The sequence below is a fragment of the Marmota flaviventris genome, chromosome 5 (genome assembly GCF_047511675.1).
Source record: "Marmota flaviventris isolate mMarFla1 chromosome 5, mMarFla1.hap1, whole genome shotgun sequence".
NCBI classification, from domain to species: domain Eukaryota; kingdom Metazoa; phylum Chordata; class Mammalia; order Rodentia; family Sciuridae; genus Marmota; species Marmota flaviventris.
The window spans coordinates 25,715,810-25,741,482 of record NC_092502.1 but is presented as its reverse complement, the minus strand read 5'-3'; the positions used below and the strand labels follow the sequence as shown (position 1 = coordinate 25,741,482).

General features: G+C 45.2%; 1 protein-coding gene across 1 annotated transcript; it reads left to right on the top strand.

Moving 5' to 3' along the window:
- The first annotated feature begins 86 nt into the window (after positions 1-86).
- Sap30l (SAP30 like) lies at positions 87-14,054 on the top strand. The gene is made up of 4 exons (XM_027938600.2): positions 87-837; positions 4,969-5,091; positions 7,255-7,353; positions 9,030-14,054. The coding sequence occupies exons 1-4, from the start codon at positions 640-642 to the stop codon at positions 9,153-9,155; spliced, it is 546 nt and encodes a 181-aa protein (XP_027794401.1). The 5' UTR covers positions 87-639; the 3' UTR covers positions 9,156-14,054.
- The last annotated feature ends 11,619 nt before the right edge of the window (positions 14,055-25,673 follow it).

Sequence of the window (25,673 nt, the reverse complement as noted above, 5' to 3'; positions counted from 1 at the left end):
CTGTCCCGAGGAGGGCGGGGGGAGCGAACTGTTGTGGTGCGGCGCGTTGGGCGGGCGGCGGCCGGGCGGCCCAGGGGCTGCCGCGGGACTCGGGGCGCAGCCGAGCCGCTGAAGGGGTGGGGCGGGCCGGACGCGCCGCGGGGCCCGGGCGCCGCGGGTTCGAGGCCCGGCCCCGCGAGGGGAGGCCGCGCCACCCCCGGGGAGCTGCCGGGCGGCGAGTTTGCCCCGCAACCGAAAGAAGGCGGGAGCCGGCGGGGGCCTTCGAAACCCCCTGGCAGCCCGGGCCCGGAGTCCCTAGGGAGCCACCGCGTCCTGGGACGCCCCCCGGGACACCCCTGCTGCAGGGTAGCGATTCTGGGCCCCCGGCCGAAGGCGCCTCCGGGTGACCCCCGGCGGGGCCCTGCAAGCCGCGGGAGCTGACCCTGGGGCCTCAAGCCGGGAGGCAGGGGCTCTCCGGAGACGCGGGCCTGGGGCTGAAGGAGCCGGGCCTCTCGGACGCGGGGCAGGGCAGCGCCTGTCTGGAGACGGACTCCGGGACTCTTGGGTGCGGGGGTCTCGGCGACCTGCCCCGCGGGGAGCGCGGCCGCGGAGTGGCCTACAGGGCGCCCTCCCCTAGAGGGGCCGGCCCGGGGCGGGGAGATGAACGGCTTCAGCACGGAGGAGGACAGCCGCGAAGGGCCCCCCGCCGCCCCCGCCGCCGCCCCGGGCTACGGCCAGAGCTGCTGCCTCATCGAGGACGGCGAGCGCTGCGTCCGGCCCGCGGGCAACGCCTCCTTCAGCAAGAGGGTCCAGAAGAGCATCTCGCAGAAGAAACTCAAGCTGGACATCGACAAGAGCGTGAGTCCACCCGTGTCCGGGCCCCAGCGCCCGGCCGCTCTCCGGCCGCTGCCCGGGGCTGCGGTCCGTACTCCCCAAGCACTCCTTGCTATGGGCCTCGCCGCCCCTTATCTGCAGAATTGAAGAGCTGGACTCGCGATCTTAAAGGCCGCTTCAGCGCTGACATGCTCTGTGATTCTGCCCAGATCCGATAGTTTGGGGGAGGGGGGGCTTCAAGGATTCCTTCCTGGGAAGATTTGACAGCGGTTTCTAGCTTGTTATATATATATATTTGGCTTTGGATGTTAGAGCAACGAGAGGGAGGTTAATTTGGGTGGGGGGGTGGCATGAAGGAGAATCGGGGAGATGATAATGAAGGGATCCAGCTTTTCAACTTCTCCCACCTTATAGGAACCCTGTTACTTCTTCAGACTGGGAAAAGGTGACAGTAACTTCCTTGTCTCCCGCGGCCTCTTTTTCTGCAGAGGGTCACTGAGCTTGCTTGCTTTGCTTCGCAGGCAGCTGTGGGAATGAGTTTTTCTAGGATGTGGCAAAAATGAGGCCAAGGCCAGGTGTTGGGAGATGGCTCTTGCAGTCCAGTTCATTGGAAGGGAGAAAAAAGTCAAATTTTTTAGGGGCAGAATCTTTGGAAATGCGGAGGTGGAGATTTAAATTTGAATAGGATTGCCTGGTGTTTTGTGCCTAATTATAGAAACTTCCTGTGTGGTTTCAGCACTTCTAGTTAACAATTCTAAAGATGTGCCTATTGTCAACCAATTAAGAACTTTTTAGTTTGACATCTGTTGCTGCAAACCTTATTGGCTGCTTCATGATTAGGAATTGGAAACAAATTAAGGGGACATTTAATATTCAGGTAAGCTAAGAGCTTACGTGGTTAATTTTTTTTTTAGAGCCAAATTTCTCCATGGTTGGGGAAGGTCAGAAGTTGAAAGGAAGCCCTCTTTTCCACTTATGATTTTATAGTTGAAACTGAGGCCCAGAGACAGGAAGTGATGGTGCCAAATGTATACAGCACCTGGTTAATTTCCAAGCCCCATGCATAAGCATTCATTAAGTCTTTAATAAATAAATCTTCCTTGTCATTTCTTTCAGGCTCTTCCCTTCTACCCTCAATTTTATTTAAAATCAACCATTATAGTGCATTTGCAATCTTGCATGGCAAGGTGCTATTTTTAAGTGATAGAGGGTGAGCCAGAAACTTTCTTGCTACAAATCTGTATCATTCAATGAATGAATGGATGGAATTCATCTGAAACAAACAACAGGCTAGACACCATGGTGGTCCCTGATGGTCACATGATGAAGTGAAATACTTAATTGTAGGACAGCAATGACCTACCCACTTGGAAACACTGCCTGCCTTCTGTGTGTGTGGTTAACAGCCTTTACTAGAACAGCTAATAACATTTTCCAGTTCTTTTAAACCTCTGGATGCCTTCACATCTGAATGACTTTGCTGCTGCAATGGAGGCTCCGTTTACCCATTATCCCTCCCCACCCCCTGGAAAACTGGTGGGGTTGGGCTATGTCCACCATTTTCACATGCACATCTAGAAGGGAGGCAGCCTAAACCTAGCACTAACATTCCCAAAAGGTAGAGAGCCTCTGAAAAGTACTAGGGTTTTGAAGTAGAATCACTCACAATTTGTTTCAAGGTGGTGTTGTGGAGTTATTTCTGAAAGGGATTTGATTTCATTCTCACAGGCTTGGGCAAGAATTCAATTCCAAGTAACTGCTGTGTTACAAGAATTTTTAGCTGTTACAGAAAGTAAACAGAAAAAAAAAAAAAAAAAAAGCCAATGACACAGCCAGGCTTGGTGGCACTTGCCTATAATCCTAGCAACTGAAGTTGGATCACAAGTTCAAGGCCAGCCCCGTCAACTTAGCTAGACTTAGCTGGATGCTGTCTCAAAAAATAAGAGGACTGAGGATGAAGTTCATTGGTAAAGCACCCCTGGATTCAATTCTCAGTACTGAAAGAAAAGAAAGGAAACAACACTGGGACATTTGCATGGTTAAGGAGAAACAATGACTATTTATCTCATAAAAGGATCTAGCAAACAACCTTTTTAAATAACAGCACCAAAAACCCAATTCAGGCTGTTTAACATTGGCAGTGTTCTGTGATTTTTTTTTCATATTTTTATTGGGTGTGATTTAATAAGATATAATGTACTTGCAAGATGTAACATACCTAACCTATTTCTGATTTTTTCCTGGAGAAAAGTAGAAGTTGAGAATAGCATAAAGGAAAATATTGAGGTAGGAAAGGACATACATGTACTAGAGGTCAGAAGATCTGTGTGACCTTAGCCAGACTATTTCCTACTCTGGGTGGCTTCAATTCGCCCTTCTACAAAATGAGATTTAGTCCAGTGGGGTTGCACTAGTGGTTGCTAAGTTCTCTTCCAGCTAGGATTTCATTATTCTCATGTCAGGACCTGAAACCTCCTAGCTAGATCTTTAAGAAATTCCTATTCTGCCTGTTCTAGTAAGTCTGTCACTGTGCACTTGAGGAGCAGCTAGATCTCTCAGCATACACGTGCTGGCCTGGCTAACGTGGAGCACCAGCTGCCTCTCAGGACTGGACAGTGTTCTCTGGTGTACTTCCCTGGAGAAGAACATGTCCTGTAGTACATATATCCCTGGGGGGATTCTTTGGAACACTGGCAGGTGCTGAGTGTGAAAGCCCTTTGACAAAGGGAAATCTGGCAAAGCTATCCCAGTTTGTAACTCTGTAAGTGGTGGCTTTTACTGGCCTAAGCTGCTTTTAGATGTAGGGGACTGCCAATATTGATGCATCAGCATTTATTGAGTGCCTGCTGTCTGTAAGACACCATTACAGTATAAACTTAAAATTATTCATGACTCACTAATCCAACCACATGAAAGTGATAATTCATCTGAATAAACAGTTTTTATTATTTTCTTCATAAAAAGGCCTGAATTAATTGATGCTGACTTCCTGTCAGCTTACTTTTATCTTTAGGGATTTAAGGAATAAACTCAAATTTAGAAGTCTCTCCAGAACATTTGTGCAGCATCTGTTTCAATATCAATAACCCCAAGTCATTTGCACAGGCATTCAGTTTCTGTAAGGTTTTGAATGGTTCCTACAGGCAACCCTTATATTCTTAAGTAAAAACATATTCTTCACATCTTAGCTGCTGTTGGCACCTTTGCTTACTAATATGCCTCCAACCTATCTTAGAAAATAAGCACTAATATCCATCTTATTTTATGTGGTTTTACTTTGTGAGAATTTCTGCATCTCTTTCTACTTCTCTTTGTGGATCAGATGTGAAGTGTTGCAAGAATACACCAATACATGGAAATAAAGTTTTTTAGAATTATCGTATAGTAGTAACCACTGTAAATGTAAAATAGGATGTACCGTCTACCATTACCACAGTCTCAGCTTCCCTCCTCCCCAGGGCAGCTCCGGCCTACTAACTCCTGTATAATTCCTACAGGTCTTCTGAAAATGTCCCAAAACTCCCTGCTTCAAAAAACCTTAAAGGACTCTGTCTAGTCTGAAGGAACATCTCAACAGTCTTCATGTCCCCAACCTGGAATCTCTCCTTATGCTCCTGCGTGGGCAGTCATTGCCACCCAGGCTGACTATTTACGCTGGGCCTCCTCACTATAACCTCTCTGTTATCTACACTGGGACCTCTCAGTTTTCTCTTTGCTCCCCATGTGGAATACTTCCCTGCCTCCAAGTCCTTCCTTCTAACTGGGGGCCTCCATCCTGACTATCTCAGCTATAGGGATCTATTCCTGTGCTGAATCCGTGCCATTTATTGTCTTCACCATTCAGTGGAGACTTGATTTGTAATACGCTGTGTGGTGTTAGCATTCTCTTTGTGTGTGTGTGTGTGTGTCTTTTTTTTTACCCCCAGTGCTGGGAATCAAACCCAAGGCTTTGCACATGCTAGGCAAGTGCTCTACCACTTAGCCCTCTTGTGTGGATCTTGTTCTACAACTCTAGAGTCAGCTTTGGAAACTATGGCCTACATCTCATTCTTCTCTCTCTCCAGTGCCTTAAAAAGAAAAGCCCCATAATTTGACAGATCCCTGTTGCTGTTTCCATGGAATTGGCAACACTGACTTTTATTTCCTTCCCATCAGGTAAGGCACCTATACATCTGTGATTTCCATAAAAATTTCATCCAAAGTGTTCGAAACAAAAGGAAGAGGAAGACAAGTGACGATGGTGGAGATTCTCCTGAGCACGACACTGACATTCCTGAGGTAAAGGCCAAAAAAATCAGCCAGAGAGAGCTGGAAGAACGGATTCTAATCTGATCCTTCCCTCTGGCCTGGTCTTCTTTTTGTGCTGAAAAGTAATTTTAGTCCCCTTTGTTTTTGCTGTGCTTTATTTGAAAAGTGAACCATAGAATTATAGTAACACTGAACCTGAGAGCTGAAAGCCTGGAAATCGACTGGTCTGGCTGCCACATCATTTTCCAGACAGGCACAGAGACCTGAGGTCGTATACATAGTTTGGAGACTCTGGTCTAGTCCTCTTTCCAATGACCACACTCCCTTTCTTCAAGAAACCCCTACTTGAATACAGCCACGATGTCAAATTTTTTCCAACCCTGTTTCTGCCTTAGAGACTTGAGTGTGTGTGATCTGGGGGCAGTCTCTTCCCATCTGTTCTCTGGTCTGCAAAATGAACATGGGAGTTGTCAGTTCACACCAGCTGTGTCATGTCCTGATTCCATGACTGCTGATCAAGGCTTGTCTCAAGGATCCATTTCAAAGTCAGCTGCGCTGTTTCTCAATGCTGGCACTACTGACATTTCCAGCCAGATAATTCTTTGCTGTGGGGGCTGTGTTGTAGGATGTTTAGCAGCATCCCTGGCCTCTACCCTTTAATGCCTGTCACACCATCCTCTGAGTCATGACAATCAAAAAGTATCTCCAGACATTGCACATGTCCTTTGGGGGGTCCTGAGTTAAGGACCACTGTGATGGACCATGAGACCAAGGCCTCTCCACCAGAAGGCTGCCTTTCCTTAGAGTGCTGTGGTATTAATGAGGCTCCTGGAAGGAACTGGATTTTCTTTCTACCTAAATTGTTTTCACTTAAGACTCAGCAAAAGAAGAACCGTTTATAGTGTACATTGAATATTTGACGCATGAATATTTCATAAGGCAACCGCCTGTTAGCACTCAGAGTGAAAATGACTGTGTAGGAATAGAAAGAGTAGGCGGGCCTTTGTCTGCAGATGTGGAGGAAACCTTGGAAAATCAAGCCCTTCCTTTGGCCCCTTCCCCTGTCCCCTTTCCAACACTAGTTTACAGTATTTGTCTGTTGCCTTTAGCATTATTATTATTTTATAAACATGTATTTGGTTTCTGAACGGTTTTCACAAAAAAAAAAAAAAGGTTTTGAGGAATGTTTTGAAATGAATGAAGGACTTTGGTCCCTCATATTGATCATTCATTTTGTTTTTAAGTGCTCTCCACCTGCCTGAAGCAAGAACATCTCTTTTAGAGGCAGGTAAAGGCAGCCCAACTTTCTGGGCCTTCAATGTTTCCTGACTGTGCAGCTTTCCTCTCTTCCTGTGTTAGAAAAAACAACTGGGGGGGGCCCTTCCCCTCTGTTTTCCAGTCATCTGCAGAGACCCTGACCCTAACCTGCTGATTTGTCCATCCACTACACACTACAGTAGCTTTTGGTCTTTCCTTGGAGGATTTTTAAGAATTCTAATACCTGAAGGCTCAGCCTAGGAAAGAACTATTTCAAAGTTACAGTATTTCTCACTGTCCTTCGTGCCCCCTCTATCCAGTCTGCCACCTAGTTCTGGCATGTCTTCCTCCATGATGTCTCTCCAGTTTTTGCCTTTTACTCCATTCTTAGTGTCCCCCTCTAGCATCACTACCCTTCAAAGCTTGACTTTATCATCTCACTAATGAATCATTGCTATAGCACCTCCCTCTGTCTCCCTCACCCCCAGTCAGCCTTCCCGGCAAAACTCTACCAACTCCATCTTCCTGAAACACCACCCTCTGCCACCTATGATAGCTCCTCTGCTTCTCAAGACATGCTACACCTTTCATACCCACTGTGGTGGCCCCTTAGCCCATCCCTTTACATCAAGGCTGTGTGTGCCCATGATCTCCCATATTCCTTACTCCAATCCTCACTGCCTTTCTAGATCCTGTCCCTTCTTAGCTTAAGCCTCACCTCCTCTCCTCCTCCCAGGATCAGCCCACCCAGCCATACTCTTTTCCACTGTTTTGTTCCCCTTGCCAGTCGCTCGTCCTCAATGAACAATTTCTAAGAATTCTTTAGTGGCCCTCCCCATCCTCACCCCCACCTAGGGTATGCTGGGCACATTGTGGGCTCTTGGTGAATCCTGACTGGTCAGGTGATGAATAATGTGTTTCTCCTCTTCTGTCTAGGTCGATCTGTTCCAGCTGCAGGTGAATACTCTACGACGTTATAAACGACACTACAAGTTGCAGACGAGACCAGGCTTCAATAAGGCCCAGTTAGCAGAAGTAGGTAGACAAAATTTGGATAGAGAAAAGAGAGAACTATAATTGTGCCACGGGTGTAACCCTGATTCTTCCCTACAGCAGATGTGGTTCAGTGGTTAAGCACCCCTGGGTTCAATCTCAGATACTAAAAAAGAAAACACACCACACACACACACACACACACACACACAATAAGCCAGGCACACAACAGCATACACCTGTAATCACAGCTGGGCAACAGGCAGAAATAGAGGGAACTCAAGTTCAAGTCCAGCCTGAGCAACTTAGCTAGACCCTGTCTCAAAATAAAAATAAAAGGACTGAGGCCAAAAAAAACCTCACAGAAGTTGGTAGCAGAATCTCAGGACTCCTGGCTCTTAAGAATTCTTTTTGTTTGTTTGTTTGAATCTTTTTTGCAAGATACTTTATAGATATGGTCCTTTATGCACATCAGATTTATCAGGTTAATCATCGTCAAAACCTTTGTTAATAAAAAATATAGGAGCTATTTTTTCATTTTTTTCCTCTTGATTTCTTCTTTTCTTGGTGTTAGTAATGGAAGTATTTATTATGATGAATGGCATCCCAAAAAAGTTTTCTCCTACCCTGAGTTCTTAACAGTTTGGAAAGGGGAAAATTCTCCTTTGGCATTTTGTGTAGTCTCCCATCCTCCCATCCACCCCACCCCACCCCCTCCCCCACCTCAAGACAGGTTCTCACTATGTTGCCCAGGCTGGCCTAGGAATTCCAGGGCTCAGTGATCTTGCCTCAGTCTCTGCAGTGTTTGGTTCTACAGGCATGTGCCCCCACACTCAACTTTCTCATCCCTCTTAATGTGTTTTTCTGCCTATTATTGTAGAAATTTAGACAATGGAAAAAAATAAATAAATGAAGTTCTACCATTCCAAGATAACCACTCTTCATTTCTAGTTCTCTCTTTTTATCTGTCCCAATCACCTCTATCCATCCATTCACAGATTTCCTAAAAAACTCCACCCTACTTGTTTTGAGTCTTCCTTTAGAGGTTTCTTGCTGATCTATGGTAGTTTTCTTAAATCTTTCCTTCACCAGTGTCCAGATTACACATAGGAGCATACAGGCCTTTCCTACTTTAAAATGACATTTACCCATTTGCTAGTATTCACCCCTGGTGGAAAGGATAGGATGAGGTGGGGGCAAGAGGAGATCTGCCTTCTCATGTCTTACACAATAAGCAAAGTGCTGGGAATATATGGTAAATTATGTGTCTTCCTTCAACTCCATTTTGCCTGTTCAGGTCCTTATATTGTTTAGGGCAGTTCTTGGTTCAAATGGTTACATCTTTTTCAATTGACTGTTCATTTGACACAATTCTAAAAAGACACTTTTCTGCCTACTTTAAGGACCTGAGTAAGGTTTGGTAGCAACTGGCCAACCAGAGCAATCCTGAACTGCCAGGATGGATGGTTGGCTGCCACTGAAATAGACCTGTGCCTTGGTAATACTGTAAGTTAAAGTGCTGCTTTTGGAAGCAAACCACCTAACCCCTGGGGCAAAAGAGCATCCTGAGTTCTGCAGTACATGGCAAGTCCTGCAATAGTCAGAATTCCCTCCTAGGGCTGGAAGCAACTCCTGTTCTCTCTTTTGCATAGTCAAGAACATGTGGCTCTGATTTATGCATGGTTTAAGGGACTTTGGTTTTTTTTTCCCCTGCGTAGACTGTCAGCCGGCACTTCAGGAACATACCTGTGAATGAAAAAGAGACCCTCGCCTACTTCATCTACATGGTGAAGAGTAACAAAAGCAGACTGGACCAGAAATCAGAAGGCGGCAAGCTTGAGTGAGGAGGAAGCACACCTTAAAGAAATGAAGTATAATGCTCAATGCACAGGTGATATCTGTGACCATTAAGCCCATAAAGACTGTTAAATATTATTGTAAATAAAAAAGTTTGAATGATGAATACTGTAAATCTTTTTGGTCAGGAGGATTATATTCTCATGATTCAGCATGTGTATAGAAAGACTTTGTTTTAAGATAACTACTGGACTGAAAAAAACAGGTTCATAAAAATAATTTAAAACCATGTATTGCAGCATTCAACAAAGCATTAAGTCGATCCTACTGGAAATATGGAATAAGAAATATTTTGGTATTCACCTTGTATGCCAGGCTGCCACATGCAAGACATGGCCCTGGAACAGCAGCAAAGGGCAATTGATGGTGGAGGTGTGGGAGCAGACCTGTTTGGACTTGCACACCGCCCACTGAGGACATAGACGTCCTGCTCTGTTGCAAGCTCTGATTAGCACATCAGTTTGACACTGGTCCCTCTCACTTGCCCTGTGCCTTGTACACAGTGGGCACTCCATCAGTATTTGTTAGCTAATTGAGCAGTCACAACAGCGCCAGTCCTGTAACATCTGCTTCCATCCTCTCATTGAGACCTCTGCCATTTCTGTTGCTCGCTGCTTAACTGCTAGGTGTGGAAGAAGTCCTGGTGCATCAGCAGGGAGGTTTCAAATCAGACGAGGGTTTCAGGACAGTTGCATGTTTTATTTGTCCAGGTTCCAGAAACAGAATACAAAGACCCTCATGGGAGGGTCCTTTGCATGCCTCTCTATGCTTTACTCTTTGGGGCAAAGTCATGTATTGTGATTTCAGCCATGCTCCTCCTGGGTACTAAGTGCTTTTTAACAAACAGAAATTTAGTGTTAAAAATTTGGGGCTAATGTTTTGAGAAGTATTCATCCTTAGTTCACAGCCACCAGGAAATCTGCCAAGGACCATGTGATTCCTGTTCGGGAGTCCAGCTGTGGAAAAGACTGTCTGGCTGCCTTGACTCCCTGGGCTCTGCTAGGCAGCAAATCATGAGTTTGAGCAAAAAAGGTCGATTCCACTTGATCCTCAGTTTTGCAAGAAATATGCCTCCCTTTTAGGGAGAAAGATCACTAAAATAATTTTTCAAAATATTTCAATTAACCTGATTTTTTGTTGTTGTTCAAAAATCAAATTCTTCTATCTAATTATATCAGAGCCAAAGTATCCTGTGAAAGCAAAGTTTTATAATTCAGAAGTATACTTGTGCAAAATTCTCTTATAGCATCTTGGTGGGACAGAGAATGTAGATCAGAAAATGGGAGAAAAAGATAAGAAAATTGGATTCTAATTTCTAACCATCTTGACATATGTTATAGTCAAAGGTATTATTTTTTCCTTCTTGGTTTCAATTTAAGCCTTAAATGATAAGAGGAGCAATGGACAGCCTGGCAGAGTTTTAGTGTCTTATCTGAGCTTAATCTGAGCACTATCTCAGAGAAGTCAGAACTAAACCCACACTGAGCAGGTGGTGGAATGTCTGGAGGTCTCAGTTCCGTGGAGCAGAGTACTGTGATTTCTATGGAATGCAAACAAGGCCACCGCTGTCACTAAAATGCAGTATGTTCGTTGCCCCATAGCTTTCGCCAGTGTTCAAAATGCATGTCCAGCAGATTGCAGCTTTTCAAAATATGTGTAAATGAATGTACATAGAATATACTCTGGGCAATGAGGGGGCCTATTTTGATACGTCTCCTGGCTGTGGAGGGTATAGCAAGGTGCTCTGAGTGTTTCAGTCATTCTAATTCAGTATGTATCTAGGGACTATCCCTCCTTCATAGCTGACGGATGTTGGCATAGCTATCGAAAAGGCTCAGCAGGGGCTGGAGTTTGGGAGCAGATGGGCCTGCAGGAAAAGGCATCATTAACCTGATCCATGGACATGTCCATGTCTTAATGAGGAAGAAAGTGGATCTTTCTGGTATGTGAACCAAAATTGTGGGCATTATAGGTCATGTCACCGTTTCTTTAATAGCAAATCTGTTTTCCCAGCTGCGAGCAGTACATTTCTGGATAAGGTATGGTGTTGGGGGCCGTGTGTTCAGCTGCATCTGTTAAGAACGCTGTTGTTCCAAAGTGAAGCCTGGGAAGCTTTTCACCTTGAGCCAGCCGCTGCGCACACATGGTCACATGTTGTCTTTCCTCTAAAGTGGCTGCTGTGGGAAAGTAGAGATTGTGGGTCTCTTTTCAACCTTTCAAAACAGGTGAGAGAAAAGCAAAGTTATTTGAACTTGGGTTTTTCTCATGTCCAGAAGTCTGTTCTTTCATCACGCTACTAAACCACTTGCCTTAGCCTCTTCTGCAGTTTTTGATGGCTTTATCCATGGGTAGAAGACTTCTGCCTGTGAGAAATGGCCAGGCCCTCCAAAGCCACCAGGTCTGGCTCTAGGGAGTGGTGGGTTTGGGGAAAGCAGTGTTCATCCTGGCTGCCTGCATTTCTATGCCACTGTCAAGGACACTTCCCTCCACCTGTGACGTTGCAGCATTGCCTTCTCTCTTCTTGGTGCTCCTGGGCAAAACTGGAATTTCAGATCCAGAACTGGTATTGTCTTCTTAAAGAGTACAGTTACTGCCTCAGTTCCAGCCTGGTATGATTGTTTCATGTGCCCTGAAGGTTGTCACATGCAAATGTCAATATCCTACCATTCATGTTTCATTTTAAGGTTTAAAAAAAAAAAAACTTAGGTTGACAGTGGTATGTGAAGAAGATCATAACTGAATCTCACAAAAGATTGAAAGCCAAAGGATTCAGGACCACTGTTGTAAACAAGGAGGGATTTCACTGTGTGTTACAGCTGCCGAGTGTTAGATGTTCCAGTTGTAGTTAAATAGTCACTGCTAGCCTCTTGGAGAACAGATTTTAATAATGTTTGTGATGGAATGTTGCATCTAACCTTGGCATTTGAGCTGTTTATTTTGTGGGAAATACTTTGTTAATATCCACAGAGCAACTGCCTGGTGGAAGGCGGAGGAGGGGGAAGAAGCTTTCTCTGGGAGCCTTGCATACTGAAGTAGGCTGTCCCACAGGTGGATCCCAGAGAAGTTGCTTCATGAAAATCATCTGAAGACTCAATTGCCACAATGACAAGATCCAAAGGTTGGGAAAGGGTATTTAAGTGATCCAGTCCAGTCTCCCCGTAGGTGCTGACATTCTGCCTCCAACTGTCCCACCAAGGGAGCAGTCTGGGCTTACACACCTCTGAGGACAGAGAACTCACTACCTCCTGGGGAAGCCTGTTCTACCTTTGTAAACCTCTGGCTTTTCTATGTTCTCTGTAATTCTCATCTTAGTCTCTGCCCCATGGGGGCCACATGGAAAGTTTCTCATTGGCAAGGACCTCATTTCTGGCATTGGCCCACAGCATTGCCTTTGTCATCTAAAAAGGAGCAGCAAGGACACAGCTGTTTTGGTGTCCTGCCTGTCCTTTCCCTGAGTTTAGTCCACTTAGCTCCTTGTTGGGGAACCTTGAGGAAGCTCCACCAGCCTGGTTATGCTCACTTGTTCTTGCCAGAGTGGGTGAAGTGGGAGTGGGTGTTACCAGCCTGCTAAAAAGTAACCTCAGATGGCTGAGGCCTGAGTTCTGTGCTTGTCCCATAAAAACTAATGCTCACAACATCATTTAGAAAAACCTACAACTAGAAGATTATTAAATAATATCATTGCTTTGCACAGAGTTTAAAGGTTCCATGGTATCTGAGGGCTGTGGCTTCAGATTCCTGTAAAGACTTCACATTTAGTGAAAACAAAGCTTGTTGGGGGAGGAGGGCTAGTGTCTCAGTGTCAGAAGTGACAGATCTTCAAGCTGCAAAGTCCATCAAGGTTGCTGTTGTCCCATCATCCATCTTTAGAGAATAGGGAACTAAAGTTGCAAGATGTGCCTGAGGTTACATGGGACCTCACTTGGCATTATGGGAACTAGCCTTGGGTCCTCTTGACCTGTCCAGCACTCTTCCCCACTCATTTGCAGTACAACTCTAGCGCAGTCTCAGCTAAGCTGCCTTCAGATTCTTGAGAACTTGTAACAGAGCAGTCCCCAGCAACCTGACTCTCAGGGACTGACCTGACCTGTGGAACTTAAGGTTGAGTGAAATGATTAGGCAGTTTGAATTTTGCAAAATGCATGTAAGGGAGAAGAGTTCTAGCCTGTAATTTCAGGGTGTAAAGCCCTCGTGGGAGATGTAGTGTTGTCCTAAAATCCAGATTCTCATGAAGTGGACTTATTCTGTGGTCTCTTGGTTGGACTTCTGCCTTTAAGCTTGTATGGTTCCACTGGCCCTGGCTCCAGGTCTATTCCCAGGAGCTAGACAGTTGATCTGAAGGGCAAAGGAGCTCAAGATCATGCCCAGGAAGCGTGGTGCTTTAGGGGTGCCTTTTTATTCCAAGTCTGTGGGTAGAAAGGGTTATGTTGGTCTGGTGTTTGAGACAGAAACCTCTAACTCAGTTTTTTCATCTAGCTTCATCTAGCTTCATCACGTCCTTCAGTTGCTCTCACTTAATCAACACATTTGCCAACGACAGAGGGTTGTACAGAATCCCTGTTTTTACCCCTCTATTGTCTGCTATGCCCATCGGAGTGTATTTTGGGGTATGGGGTTTGCGGGGGGTGGGGGTTGTCCATTTTGTAACTGCCTTATTGAAAAGTAAGTGCCCTTCCATTCCAGGCCTCCTCATATTGTACTCATTTCCTGCCAAATTTGGGGGATCATTTGTATTTTAATTTTGTAATCTATGGCTCTGTACTGTTGAAAGGCTCTCGATTCTGTAGAGTCTCCTTGGTATGTATGTGACTTTTCATGTTGCAATATCACACAGACTGGGATGGCCCGACTTTCGCTCTTAATAAATGATCTGAATAAGTAAGAGACACAGTCTGTTGTTCCTGTTGAATTTCTACAGAGAATTGAGATGTTTTCAGTTTCAGGCTGGGCCCCTGGCTATGTATGACCGTGGTTAATAATAGTAGCCTTGCCTCTCAGTCCCAAGCACCAGCACCCACTATGCCCTGCAGTCTTGGTGTGCACCAAATAAGATCAGATCACAGAAGTTTGGGCCCAAGTTCAACTGCTGCTGTTCCTCTCTCACTGGGAGGGTGACCAGCTGGGATCCAGTAGCCTGAGTCTGGGAACTCAACTTCCATACAGTGTACCAGACAGATATCCTCAGCACAGAGTTCACTGTCTGTGTCTGCAGTTATTCATCTGTAAGATGAAGGTCCTAAGTAAACCAGGTGGAGGTTACAAATTGAAATGCCTGCAGAAGGTGGACTATGAACTAGAAAACTCAGATCCCTTCTAAGGGCAGTCACTGCTCAGCTCCTGCCTGTCACTGCTCAGCTCCTGCCTGTCACTGCCATGTAGGAAATCCAGAGCTTCATGTAAGTATCCTGGTGTCTAAAGTCTCAAAAACTTTGTATGGACTGGCATTTCTTCACCGCTCATAGAACCTTGCTATTTAAAGTTGACCTCATGCTTGGTAGAAATGCAGGATCTCTGCCCACTCTCCTGCGGGCTATCTACTGAATCAATCTGTTGACAAAGTCTCCAGGCAAGTTAAGTGACATGCATTTTACAGTGTAAGAAAGCTGAGTTCCATGACAGCTTTCCTAGTGCAGGTCCCCGAGTCCTAGCAAGCCTGTCACTGCTGGTAAGGAAGAAAGGCAAGCCTCAGGCACAGGTGCCACTTAGTGACATCTCTGTCTTCAGAATGAAAAGGAAAAAATAAATACTCATCATGTGAGTTAAGTAGAATACATCCTACCTGTAAAATGTTAAGCTTCATGGAAATTTTGTAAAGTAGACTCCTCCCCTCCCCATACCCGCCCTCCCCATCCCACTCCCTGTAAACAGCACATGGAGAGGACTCTTCAGAGACATTTTGGGAGTGGGGCAGGTAGGCAGACCTGATCTCTCCAGAGCTCACAGGATTCATAATAGATTGTTACGGAAGGATGCCATCATTTACAGGGTCCCTGAGTTGATTTCCTGTAGAAAGCAAAGGAAGTTCTGATTTTCAGTCCATGTTAGACTATTGGGAGTTGTTTCTACTTTTCTATCTGCTGCCCTCCAACCCCTCCTCACACATTGAACTGAAAAGAGGTGCTTTGTCCCCAAGTTTCCCCCCAACTGGATGGTCCCCACTGGAATGAAAGAATCCACAAATATCACATTTAATGAACAGATGAACCCTCATTTTTATTTATTTTATTTTTTTTGGAAGTACTGATGATTGAACCCAAGCCCTTGAACATGCTAGGCAACTACCACTGAGCCACATTTCCCATCCTGAATCCACATCTTACTGTACCAAGAAAAGTTTCACTTGAAGGAAATACACCTTCCCCCTGCCCCCCCCACCAAAAAAAAAAAAAAACAGAGCCTTCGAATAATGATCAGATTATCTTAGGTCCAGCGTTTTTTTGAAAGTATAGCGGTATCCACTCTCCAGCTCCATCAGAATCCCCCAACAATGCTTTCAATGCTAACTCCTGGGCCCCAATCCCACCTCCTTAGAATGGGATTGGGGCCCAGGAGTTAGTATTGAGGCCCAGGAGTTAGCTCAGAGCTGAATGCCAGAAATAGGAGTTTCTTAATTTCTCATTAAGTCGAAAAGCACCAATCTGATCTTGAGGTTTCGCAGCCCAAGTGGAAGATGAACATCTTCAGCTCTATCTGAAGAGTTCCCAGTGAGATCCACTAAATGAGAATCCTTTCAAGTGGGTCCCACAGAACTGTCTTACAAAATCTCCTGGAAATTTATTTGTATGTCCACATTCAGGAACCACTGAATCTAACCCCCTAAGACTCAGGCCAGGAAAATAGGCTGTATTCCCTATTAGCTTAGATGGGTCAAACAGTGGCATGCATATCCCCAAAGACTATTAAGACCAATCATTCCAATAGATGGCCATCAATCTAGATAAATCCATACTTACGTGTTGCCCAAGTTTAACCCACAGTCCTAGCACAATGCCTCGCATGGAGCAGAACGCTGAGTGTCTGGGATTGAATCTGCCATTTGCTAAACAGTTCTATTATTATTATTATTATTATTATTATTATTATTAATTTTGTTTTGGTTGTTTTGTTTTTAGTTTATAAGGTTCTTCCACATCCAGAAGTAATGAAGGCTATCAAGTACCGAGTGCTTGCCAAACAATGTGCTAATAGTTTTATGTGCATTAATTCACTTAATCTCACTACAGTCATATAAAGTAGCAAACTGTTATTAACTCCAATTTATAGAGGTGCAAATACAGACTTAGAGAAGTTGAGGAACTTGCCCAAGAAACATAAGAGCAAGAGCCACTTCTGGGATTGACTCCAAGGCTCTCTGGCCCTAGGGACATTGTTGTCAAGCCCATGTCAAAGAACTCAGCGTGCCAAGCTTTGAGGTAGTGCAGCCGCAAGTTACCCTGGTCCCCTCTACAGGATTTACTAAATTTTAATGAGGGATTCTGAGAAGTCACTAAGACTCTAGTTAGGAAATTTAATAGGGTTTAATGGAGGTTAATAAGGTACATCCAACCTTCCAGCCAGTTTTTAACCCACCGAAGCTGAACAGAGATTAACAAGCGCAGGAGGTGCAAAGGCACCTGCGTGATTTAACGGGGTTAATGAAACTGTCAGAGGTTGGTGAGGGACAGCATGCAGTTCACAAGTGATCTGCTTGAGGTCAACGGACAGTAATTAAACAGCTGAAGCCTGCCCTGGCCTGCCCTGGGCACCATGGGGGAGCAAATAAGAAAAGGCCACAACCAACATGGTAAGTCCTGGTTGGTGGGCTGGGGGGTGAGTTTTCCTTTCTCCCCTGTGCTTTCCGGATGTCATCTAAACCGTTTATATTGGGCATCAACCCTTCCCACCATAACTAAAGTAGCAAATCCCTTGCTTGCAAAAGTTAAGCTTCACATTGGGGAAAGGTGTATAGAATAGTAAGAGAGGTCAAAGCAACAACAACAATACAGTCTTAAACTTAAGCATGGTAAAGGGGCTGTCACCTATTTACCTCCATGGGTTCTCGTCATATGCTATGATATACAAAGGTCACACTGGCAAGAGGAAAGCCAAAACAAATCTTCATCTCCTTCTCTCAAATTGCTACTTTTTTTCTTTTTTCTTTTTTTTCACCTACTATGTGACAGGTCCAATGTTAAGCACTTTGCATGCCTTAACGACCCTACCACTATTATTATCCGTATTTCACACATGAAGAAATAGAAATTTAGAAAAGTGAAATGGCTGGTCCAGGGTCACCAGAAAGTAGTGTGGATGGGAATCAAACACAGGTCCCAGAGTTCACTGTGCCATGCTGCCTACTAATTGGGCAAGACACTATTTCCCAGGAGCATTATTTAGATCAGGGAAGAACTGGAAATGGCCTCTCTATCAAATAATAGGAGACTGGTTGTAAAAGTATTATGTTTATCATCATTGTAAAATAAGATTTAATGACAGAAAGACATCCGTGTCAGTTTAGAAATACTATATTATGTTTTCCTATCTATACTATATCTATATGTGTACACACTATATGTAGTACGTATGTGTACGTATGCATACATGTATTCATACCACATGTATGTATGCAGATGTGTCTATAAATGCAAATATATACTTGTATCTATAGTTGTGGCCATATTCCTGGGTATATCTGTGTTAGATTTTTGTCCCTGGGACAAACTACCTAAACAGAACAACTTGAAGGAGGAAAGATTTGCTTTGTCTCCTGGTTTCAGAGGTTTCAGCTGGTTGGCTCCATCGCTTTGGACCTGAGGCAAGGCAGAACATCATGGCAGACAGGTGTGGCAAAGGAAACTGCTCACCTCATGGCATCCAGGAAGCACAGAGAGAGGGAGGCAGGGGTCAGGGACAAGATCCCCTTCCAGGGCACACTCCCTTGGGCACCTTTCTCCTCCAAAGAGGGTCCACTCCCAATAATGCCATCAGTCCTGAACCCATCGATGAGCTAATCCACTGACGAGGTCGGAGTCCTCACCATCCAATCACTCCCCCAGAGACCCACCTCTGAACATGGCTGCATTGGTCCCCACCAAGCCTTCAAGACATGAGTCTTTCGGGGACATTCTAGATACAAACTATAGCAATTTCAAAGCCTCTTATTTACCACTCCATGGACAGCCATGCTGTATCTCTATGTGATTCAAAGTAAGGGGAGGGCTGGGGTTGTGGCTCAGAGGTAGAGCGCTCGCCTAGCATGCATGAGGCACTGGGTTCGATCCTCAGCACTACAGAAATATAAAATAAAGATATTGTGTCCACCTATAACTAAAAAAAATAAATATTAAAAAAGTAAGGGAAAATACAAAGGAAAAGGCACCTGGAGGACCAAGGGAGGACCTGGAGGAAGAGTCTCCTCTGCAGGCCCTGGAAGGAAATGGAAGGTCTGCTGAACTGAGAGCCGGGGAGTCCAAGCCCACATTACTATAATTAGGAGCAGAAAGCTTCAAGTGCAGGGTAAGCAGCTTGGAGTCACCAAACCTGCCATTATTAAAAACCTACCTGGTTCGATCCCCAGCACCACATACAAATAAAATAAAGATATTGGTCCACCTATAACTAAAAACCTACCTGGGCCAGGCACAGTGGCACACACCTGTCATTCCAGCTACATGGGAGGCTGAGGCAGGAGAATTACAAGTTCAAGGCCAGCTTTGGTAACTTGGAGAGACCCTGTCTTAAAATGAAAAAAAAAAGATTTTAAAGGGCTTGGAATGTAGCTCAGTATTAGAGGGCCCCTGCCTCCATTCCTGTTACTGAGTGGGGGGGAGGGAGGGAGGGAGGGAGGGAGAGAGAGAGAGAGAGAGAGAAGTATATAGTCAAGAAAATGTTTTGGTGTCCCCAGTGTCTGTGGGCCAGGTGCCTAAGGGAATGGACTGTATCCTCCTAGAGCTAGGAATTTCAGAAGAGTTAAGACAGACAGGAGTGAAGAATAGTCTAGTCTGGGTCCTGGTAAAGTCATAGAAACTGTGAAGAAGACCCAGAACCTGCTTCAGTCCTCCTTCTAAGGACAGAGCGGTGCTTATGGGCTCTGGAAGTCTTAGAGAAGCCAATGAGGCTTAGCGAATGTAATGAGCCTAATTAAGCTAAGATGGCTAATGAGACTTCCTGAGGGCTCATGGCCACCAGCAAGATTGGACTCCACTCAGGGAGGTGTGGGAGGGTACCTGTGCCCAAAGAGCCCCTGCTCCTGCACAATGACCAGAGGGGACCAGCTGCAGGAGAAGCTGACCAGTCAGCTGGGCTGAGTTTCCACAGGGCACAGATTCAGGCAGGTCATCCAGCAACTGCCAGAAGGTGAAACTGTATCCAAGGAAGCTCAAATAAAGAGAACTGAGCAGGGCTGTCACCCCAGCCACCCTCCTGGCGTTTATCTAAACTAGATCAGGTTGAACTTGGCTATCAGCTTGCACTTCCAAAGAGCCTCTTCATTTTCAGCTAGTGGTTTTGTTGCTGTTATTGTTGTTGTTGTTGTTTCTTTGTTTTACTTCCATAGCTCTCATTTCCAATGCATACTATTCAGATTTATATCTAGAAAAGCTGGCAATGCAAAGATGCTCAGGATGACTGACAGACCTGCAGGAAAATAGCTGTTATTTCTATAGCAAGGAAAGAGATGGCTATACTAGAATAGTTATGGATATATGGTCATAATCCTCGCACCGACTTGCATTGAAACTGTTACCTTAAGTTTCAGGGAAGCTGAGATTCAGAGAAGTTGGGCAGTTTGCCCAAGTTCTCATAGTGAGCTAGGATTGGGACCCACATCACTCTGCCTCCTCAATGTACCAGGAAACCGCCACCACAGAGAAACAGAATACTGGCAGTGTCGGGGATGGAGCAGGAATGGAAGAGTAGTGAACACTGTAGAAGAACTTAGGATCCCAGCAGCCTGGAGTAATTAGCACGGTGGGAAACCACCCTGCGTCCCCTTGGCCCAGTGTAGTTAGTGGCAGAAGCCTTTTCAGTTATCAAGGGACAGTTGTGCTTTTGCTAGTATCTTCTATTCAAAGGAATGGGGGCAGGGGGCATGCATTTTAGAATGCATAGTAAGGAAACACAGACCCCATCCCTAAGATATCTTTAGGGAAGAAAACCTCAGAGTCCCTGGATGGCAAAACCTCCACATTCCCTGGGAAGTTAGCCTCATGCCAACATGAACTTGCTGAGCCCATCTCTGCAACTGTGACCTGCCCTGGAAGTTAGAGAGGGAGGGCCCTGGGGCTGAGGCTCACCCTGGCCTCTCTGCACTGAGAGTGCAGAGAGGGAGCGTTGCCACCAGGTGGCGCCCTCCCCTTGGTCAATGACAGTTCCTGGCCACGTGGGAAGGGGGGGTATTTTCTGTACCCCTTAGAGAAGCTGTATCTGATGAGGGCTTTGATTGATTCCATGATAAATATCCTAGGTAGTCAATGCAGAAAAGGACTTGGATCTCTGGTCCCACTCCCTTGTTTTATAAATGACGCCAAGATCCAGCAAGGCAAGGAATTGCCCAAGGTCACACAGCAAATTGCACCTCCTTCTTTGGGCTCCTGACTCTGGTCACATGACCTACTCTCTCATTCTCCCACACACTTGCACCCTGCCTTCCCACTACCAGTATATGAGCCTCAGTCAAAAGCCTGGGCTTGGGGCAGGAAAAGGCCATGCTCCCTCACCTCTTCCTGCCATGCCCTCTGGCTTCTGAAGAGGCCCAGTGGCCCAATTACCAATAATAGCAGTAATAATAACAGCCCATGTTTACCCTGCTCAGTCTGCCAGGCTAACCGCTTTCCATTCATTATCCAGCCCTTCCTGCACTTCCACAACATCTCTGGGAGCTATTCTGCCTTTCCCTTTACTCTAAGAATTCTGAGGTTCAGAGAGGTTAAGAAACCTGTCCAATGCCACACAGTTCATCCAACCAGTTTTCAACTGGTTGTGAGTACAGGCTTGGGGCCAGTCCAGACCTCCCTCTTGACCTTGGTCGGGTTTTTTGTGCTATAGTCTCTATAATACTTTTTCCCATTTTAGCCTGACAAGATTGCTGTGGGGGTATCTTAGACATTAGAGAAGTGGGGACCCTGGGGACAATTGGCCTTAGGGTCTGCTGACTCTTATCAGACTCTTATCAGATTTGGAACTGGGTGGGACTCTCCAAAGATCACTCCACAGTGTACTGCCCAACTCCAGCCCCTTTAATATCCCTGGGAGTAAGTGGAACTCAGCTCAGCAGCTAGTTAGCACAGTGGGAGGCCACCCTGTGTTCCTTTCACCCAGCACCCAGCGTAGTTAGTGGTGGAAGCCTTTTCAGTTGTCAAGGGACAATTGTGCTTTGTCCCGTAGGTCTGGAACTGGGTCTGCAAGTCAGCTCTGCAGCTGAATACTTCTGTGGCTGAAAAATGACTCACCCTCTGAGTCTAAGAAGATGAGCCCAAGTATGTTGAGCACTGCTGCCTAATATACAGTAAATGTTCAGTAAAACATAGCTCTTCATTGCCGTGATTAACTGAAGCTCTGTGTTCTAAAGAGCCACTTAGCAGGATGCTTTAGAACACGGAGCTTCCATTACCATCCAATGTGGTAGCCACTAGCGACACGTGGCTCTTAAGCTCTTGAAATGTGATTCAGACCAAGATAGACTGCAAGAACAAAACCCGATCTTAAATTTTGAAGGCTCACTCCAGAAAACAGAATATAATATATATTTTTGTTGATTTATGTTAAAATTATATTTGGGATATATTGAGTTAAATAAAACATGTAAAATGATTTCATCTGTTTCTCTTCACATTTTTAATGTGGCAACAAAAAAACAAAGTTGTAACTATAGATGTGATATTTGTGGCTTGCATTATATCTCTACTGAACAAAAATGCCTGAAGACAGTTTGAGAAATTCAGCTGCTACGGTCCCACATACCCCTCAGTTTACCTTAATGAGTTTACCCTCCGTTTACCTTAATAGGGCTTTGAACCCTTAATCCACTTTGGCTCTGTACCCTGAGGCAAGTGAGGGTAATAGGTGCCCATCAGAGAGACATCTTCCTTTTCCAAAGCAACCAAACAGACCAAAATAACCTCAGGAGGCTGTGGGAGGTTTAAATAAAATAATGCAAACAGCCCACCACAGATAACACCTTATCTCATTCAATGCTCACAGAGCCCAGGGAGTTGGAGCAATGATCTCTCTAAATTTGCAGATAAGGAAACCCAGGGAGGTTCCATGATTTGAGAAGGGTCTCTTGCCATTATTGTTCTCTACCCTGCACTAGAAGTAAAGGTGAGAAGTCAACAGAAGAGAAGAAGGGAACGTGGGCAAGTCCCTCCTCTCCGGGCCTCAGTTTACCCTTCTGTAAAATGAGGGAAATATTTGGATGTGGGTAAAGATCTTTGAGGTCTCAATGCTGGGGGATTCTCTGAGCATTTGGGTGAACATAATACTTCTGGGACTCCTCTAAGGTCCGAGGCTTCCCGCTGTCCATTCTATGGGGATAAATGGGCATTTCTGTTTGTTTTAATAACATTTGTAGGAACTTTATATAGTGTCTACGTCTGCTTACATTAGACGCTGTGTATTACAGTTAAGAGTCTTTCACTATTTCCCATATAAACCTTGTTTTTTATGGGTTTGGGAGAGCTCAGCTGTAAAAACTCAGCTGAAAAAAAAAGATTAATTTTTTTTCAAACAAATCGGGAGGCTAGTTTCAGGCACTTCAGAGCGAGCATAATTTTTCTTTCCAGTCACTTTTCATTTAAAAATGAGGTTGACTGGCTTTTTAGTTTCATTTCTTTTATGAGGATTTAGCAAGACCATAAGCTTAACTGCTGGTTGCTGCATGGAGAGAAGGTATCTGGTGCCTTTTCCAAGAGAGCTGGGGGCCTGCCGCCTGCCGAACCCGCTCTGCTTCTGACTGGGTGTGTGACCCTTCAACTCTCTGGCTCTTCCTTTTCCCATTGGTCCACAGGGAGCCTCATGCCTGCCTGCCTCCCTTCTAGATTACCAGGAGGAAAATGTGCTTCAAGAAATGGAAATACCAAAGAAATTGAACGCTCGCTATGCAAACCAACACCAGAAGTTGCTGCAAAGAATAACATGCAGACTTTTTTACCAGAAGAAAGGAAGTGCTTGGAATCAGAAAGTTATAGCCAAGAAAGAATCTAGAGCTCAGGAGATACACATTTCCTCATTTTTATAGAGGGCATCTACTCTGAGCCCCAGCAGGGAAGAGGTTTCCAGGGGAAGGGCTGGAGTCGGTCAGAATCCCAAACCCCTTTACATAACTCCTTCCCTCTTTCTCTGCCTAATTTTGGCAACCAAAGGAAATCAGACTGAAGCATATCTAGATGCGTGTGTGTACTTATGCATGTGTGTGCGCTTGCCTACATACCCTGGAGGTGCTCCAAGATGTGGGGAAAGCCAAGTCTTTGAAGGCCGCCAGATCTAGTACTTCAATCCAAGCCCAATGTGCCTTTTACCTCCTATGTGACCTTGGAGAAAACCCTTTCACCCCTCTGAGCCTCAGCTGCCTCAATTTTAACCAATCATAACCTTTGTGAGGCTTAGATGAAATAATGCGAGCGAAGGGTTTAAATAGTTTGCTTTGTATATTTTTGCTGTAGTTAATATTTTATTAAGCAATATATTTTAAATGGAAGAAGAAGACTCATATTTGCTGTATGGAAGGACTAATAACTTTTCCAGACAGATATTTATTATCGTTATGTTAACCACTCATCATTATTAGGATTTTCTCTTACTGTGATACTTATACCCACAGTGATACCCACAGTGCACATGTTAGAAATTCAAACATGTGTGTTGAATACACCATGTACAGTACTGAAATCATGCTGGCAACAAGAGAAGTTAGAAGGAAATTGCAGATTTTTAATCTCAAAAGTAGTATTTATTCATTGTAAATAATTTTTTAAATATAGCTAATCAAGATGAATAGTAAAAATTATGCTCATTCCCACAAGTCAGAGGTATAGATATGTTTGGGGGGGGTTGTTTGTTTGTTTAATAACGTTTTATTTATTCTTATGTGGTGCTGAGGATCAAACCCAGTGCCTGACACGTGCTAGGCAAGCGCTCTACCACTAAGCCACAACCCCCCCCCCCCCCCCGCCCATGTTTTGATGCATATTCTTTCACTTCTTATCTATGAAAGACATTTGAGGGTTTTTTGTTTATTTACTTATTTATTTTCACATGAAGGGAGCCATAATTATGGTGGTTAGTGATGGGGGAATGGTCTTCCCATAATATTACTTAGTATACTTTGGACAATTTTCGTGTCAATTTCGAAATGTGCTGATGAATTTATTCAACCAGTTCTCTTAATTAGACCAAGGCCTGGGGATCTTTTCCTGTCTTTATTCTTCAGCCCAGTGGCCCTACAGTTGAAGCTTTGTAACATCAGGGACTATTTCCTTATGATATATTCCTGGAGTCTATTTTTAAGTTCATGATCATTCCTTTTTTTTTCCCCCCTCTATGTAAAAGGGAGAATATACTTAAATTAAATATGACACTGCTTCACCACAGCTTGCTTGAAGCGTCTGACAGCGTCGAAACGTGGGTCTAGAATAAGAAAGTAGACACCAGGTTCTAAAGATGTTTGCCAGGAGACAGGCTGAGAACCTCCAGAGCCGGACTGGTTGGTGTGACTGGAGCCACTCGGTTTCTCCCTCCGGGCTTGGCTTTTCCAACTGTGGACTACGGGCTGGGAACGTGGCATGGGCGTTCACCCCTGCTGGGGTAAAACGTGTAGGAGAGAGAGACAGATCATCCAGCGACCCCATTAAAGGGCAGCGGCTGCCAGTCTGAGTTCCCATATTCAGGATCTAAGATCCAAATCAGACATGACTGAGCCAGATTTTAGGGGGTCCACCCCTCTCTTCCCAAAAAAAGTTAGGGACCAGCTGACCGGGGTGTCTCCTGGTTATGCCAGTTTGGGCTCTAGCTGCCGCGGGCGGGAGGTACCCCTGGAAGGTACCCCTCTCCTCTCCCTGGCCTTAAGGAAGCAGGACGCGGGTGCGCATTCTTCCCGTGCCTAAGATACTTTGCCCTGCTAAAAATAGTCAAGGGAGCTGGGCCCTATGTATAGCCGGAGGTTTGTCTTTGAGCTAAATTGGAGTCTTGGGTTCGAATCCAGATAAGGTCCCCTTGTGCTGTGGGCCAGCAATGATCTCTCTCCCTGGACCCTGGTTTCCCCACGCCAGTGCTAGAATTTCCAGAAGGATTCCCAGCTCTTGGGAGGAAAATAATAATAATAAAAGAAAAAAAAAACTTGGTTTTTCTTTCTTCTCCTCCCTGAGGGCCTGGGGCCTCCGGCCCGCACTGAGGCCGGGGGAGGGGTGCGTCGCCGGCTCATTATGGCGAGGTGTTGCCCTAGTTAAATCGCTGGTCTGTTTGATCTGGCGGCGGGTGGCGAGGGGGAAAAAAGAAAAAAGTAGGGGGGCGAGCGTGGGGAGAAGCTCACA

Bases quoted from the DNA above. Each gene is read 5' to 3' on its own strand.
- Sap30l (XM_027938600.2), top strand. From the start codon at position 640: ATGAACGGCTTCAGCACGGAGGAGGACAGCCGCGAAGGGCCCCCCGCC. The intron at 838-4,968 runs GTGAGTCCACCC...CCTTCCCATCAG, and splicing joins AGCTGGACATCGACAAGAGC to GTAAGGCACCTATACATCTG. The intron at 7,354-9,029 runs GTAGGTAGACAA...TCCCCTGCGTAG, and splicing joins ATAAGGCCCAGTTAGCAGAA to ACTGTCAGCCGGCACTTCAG.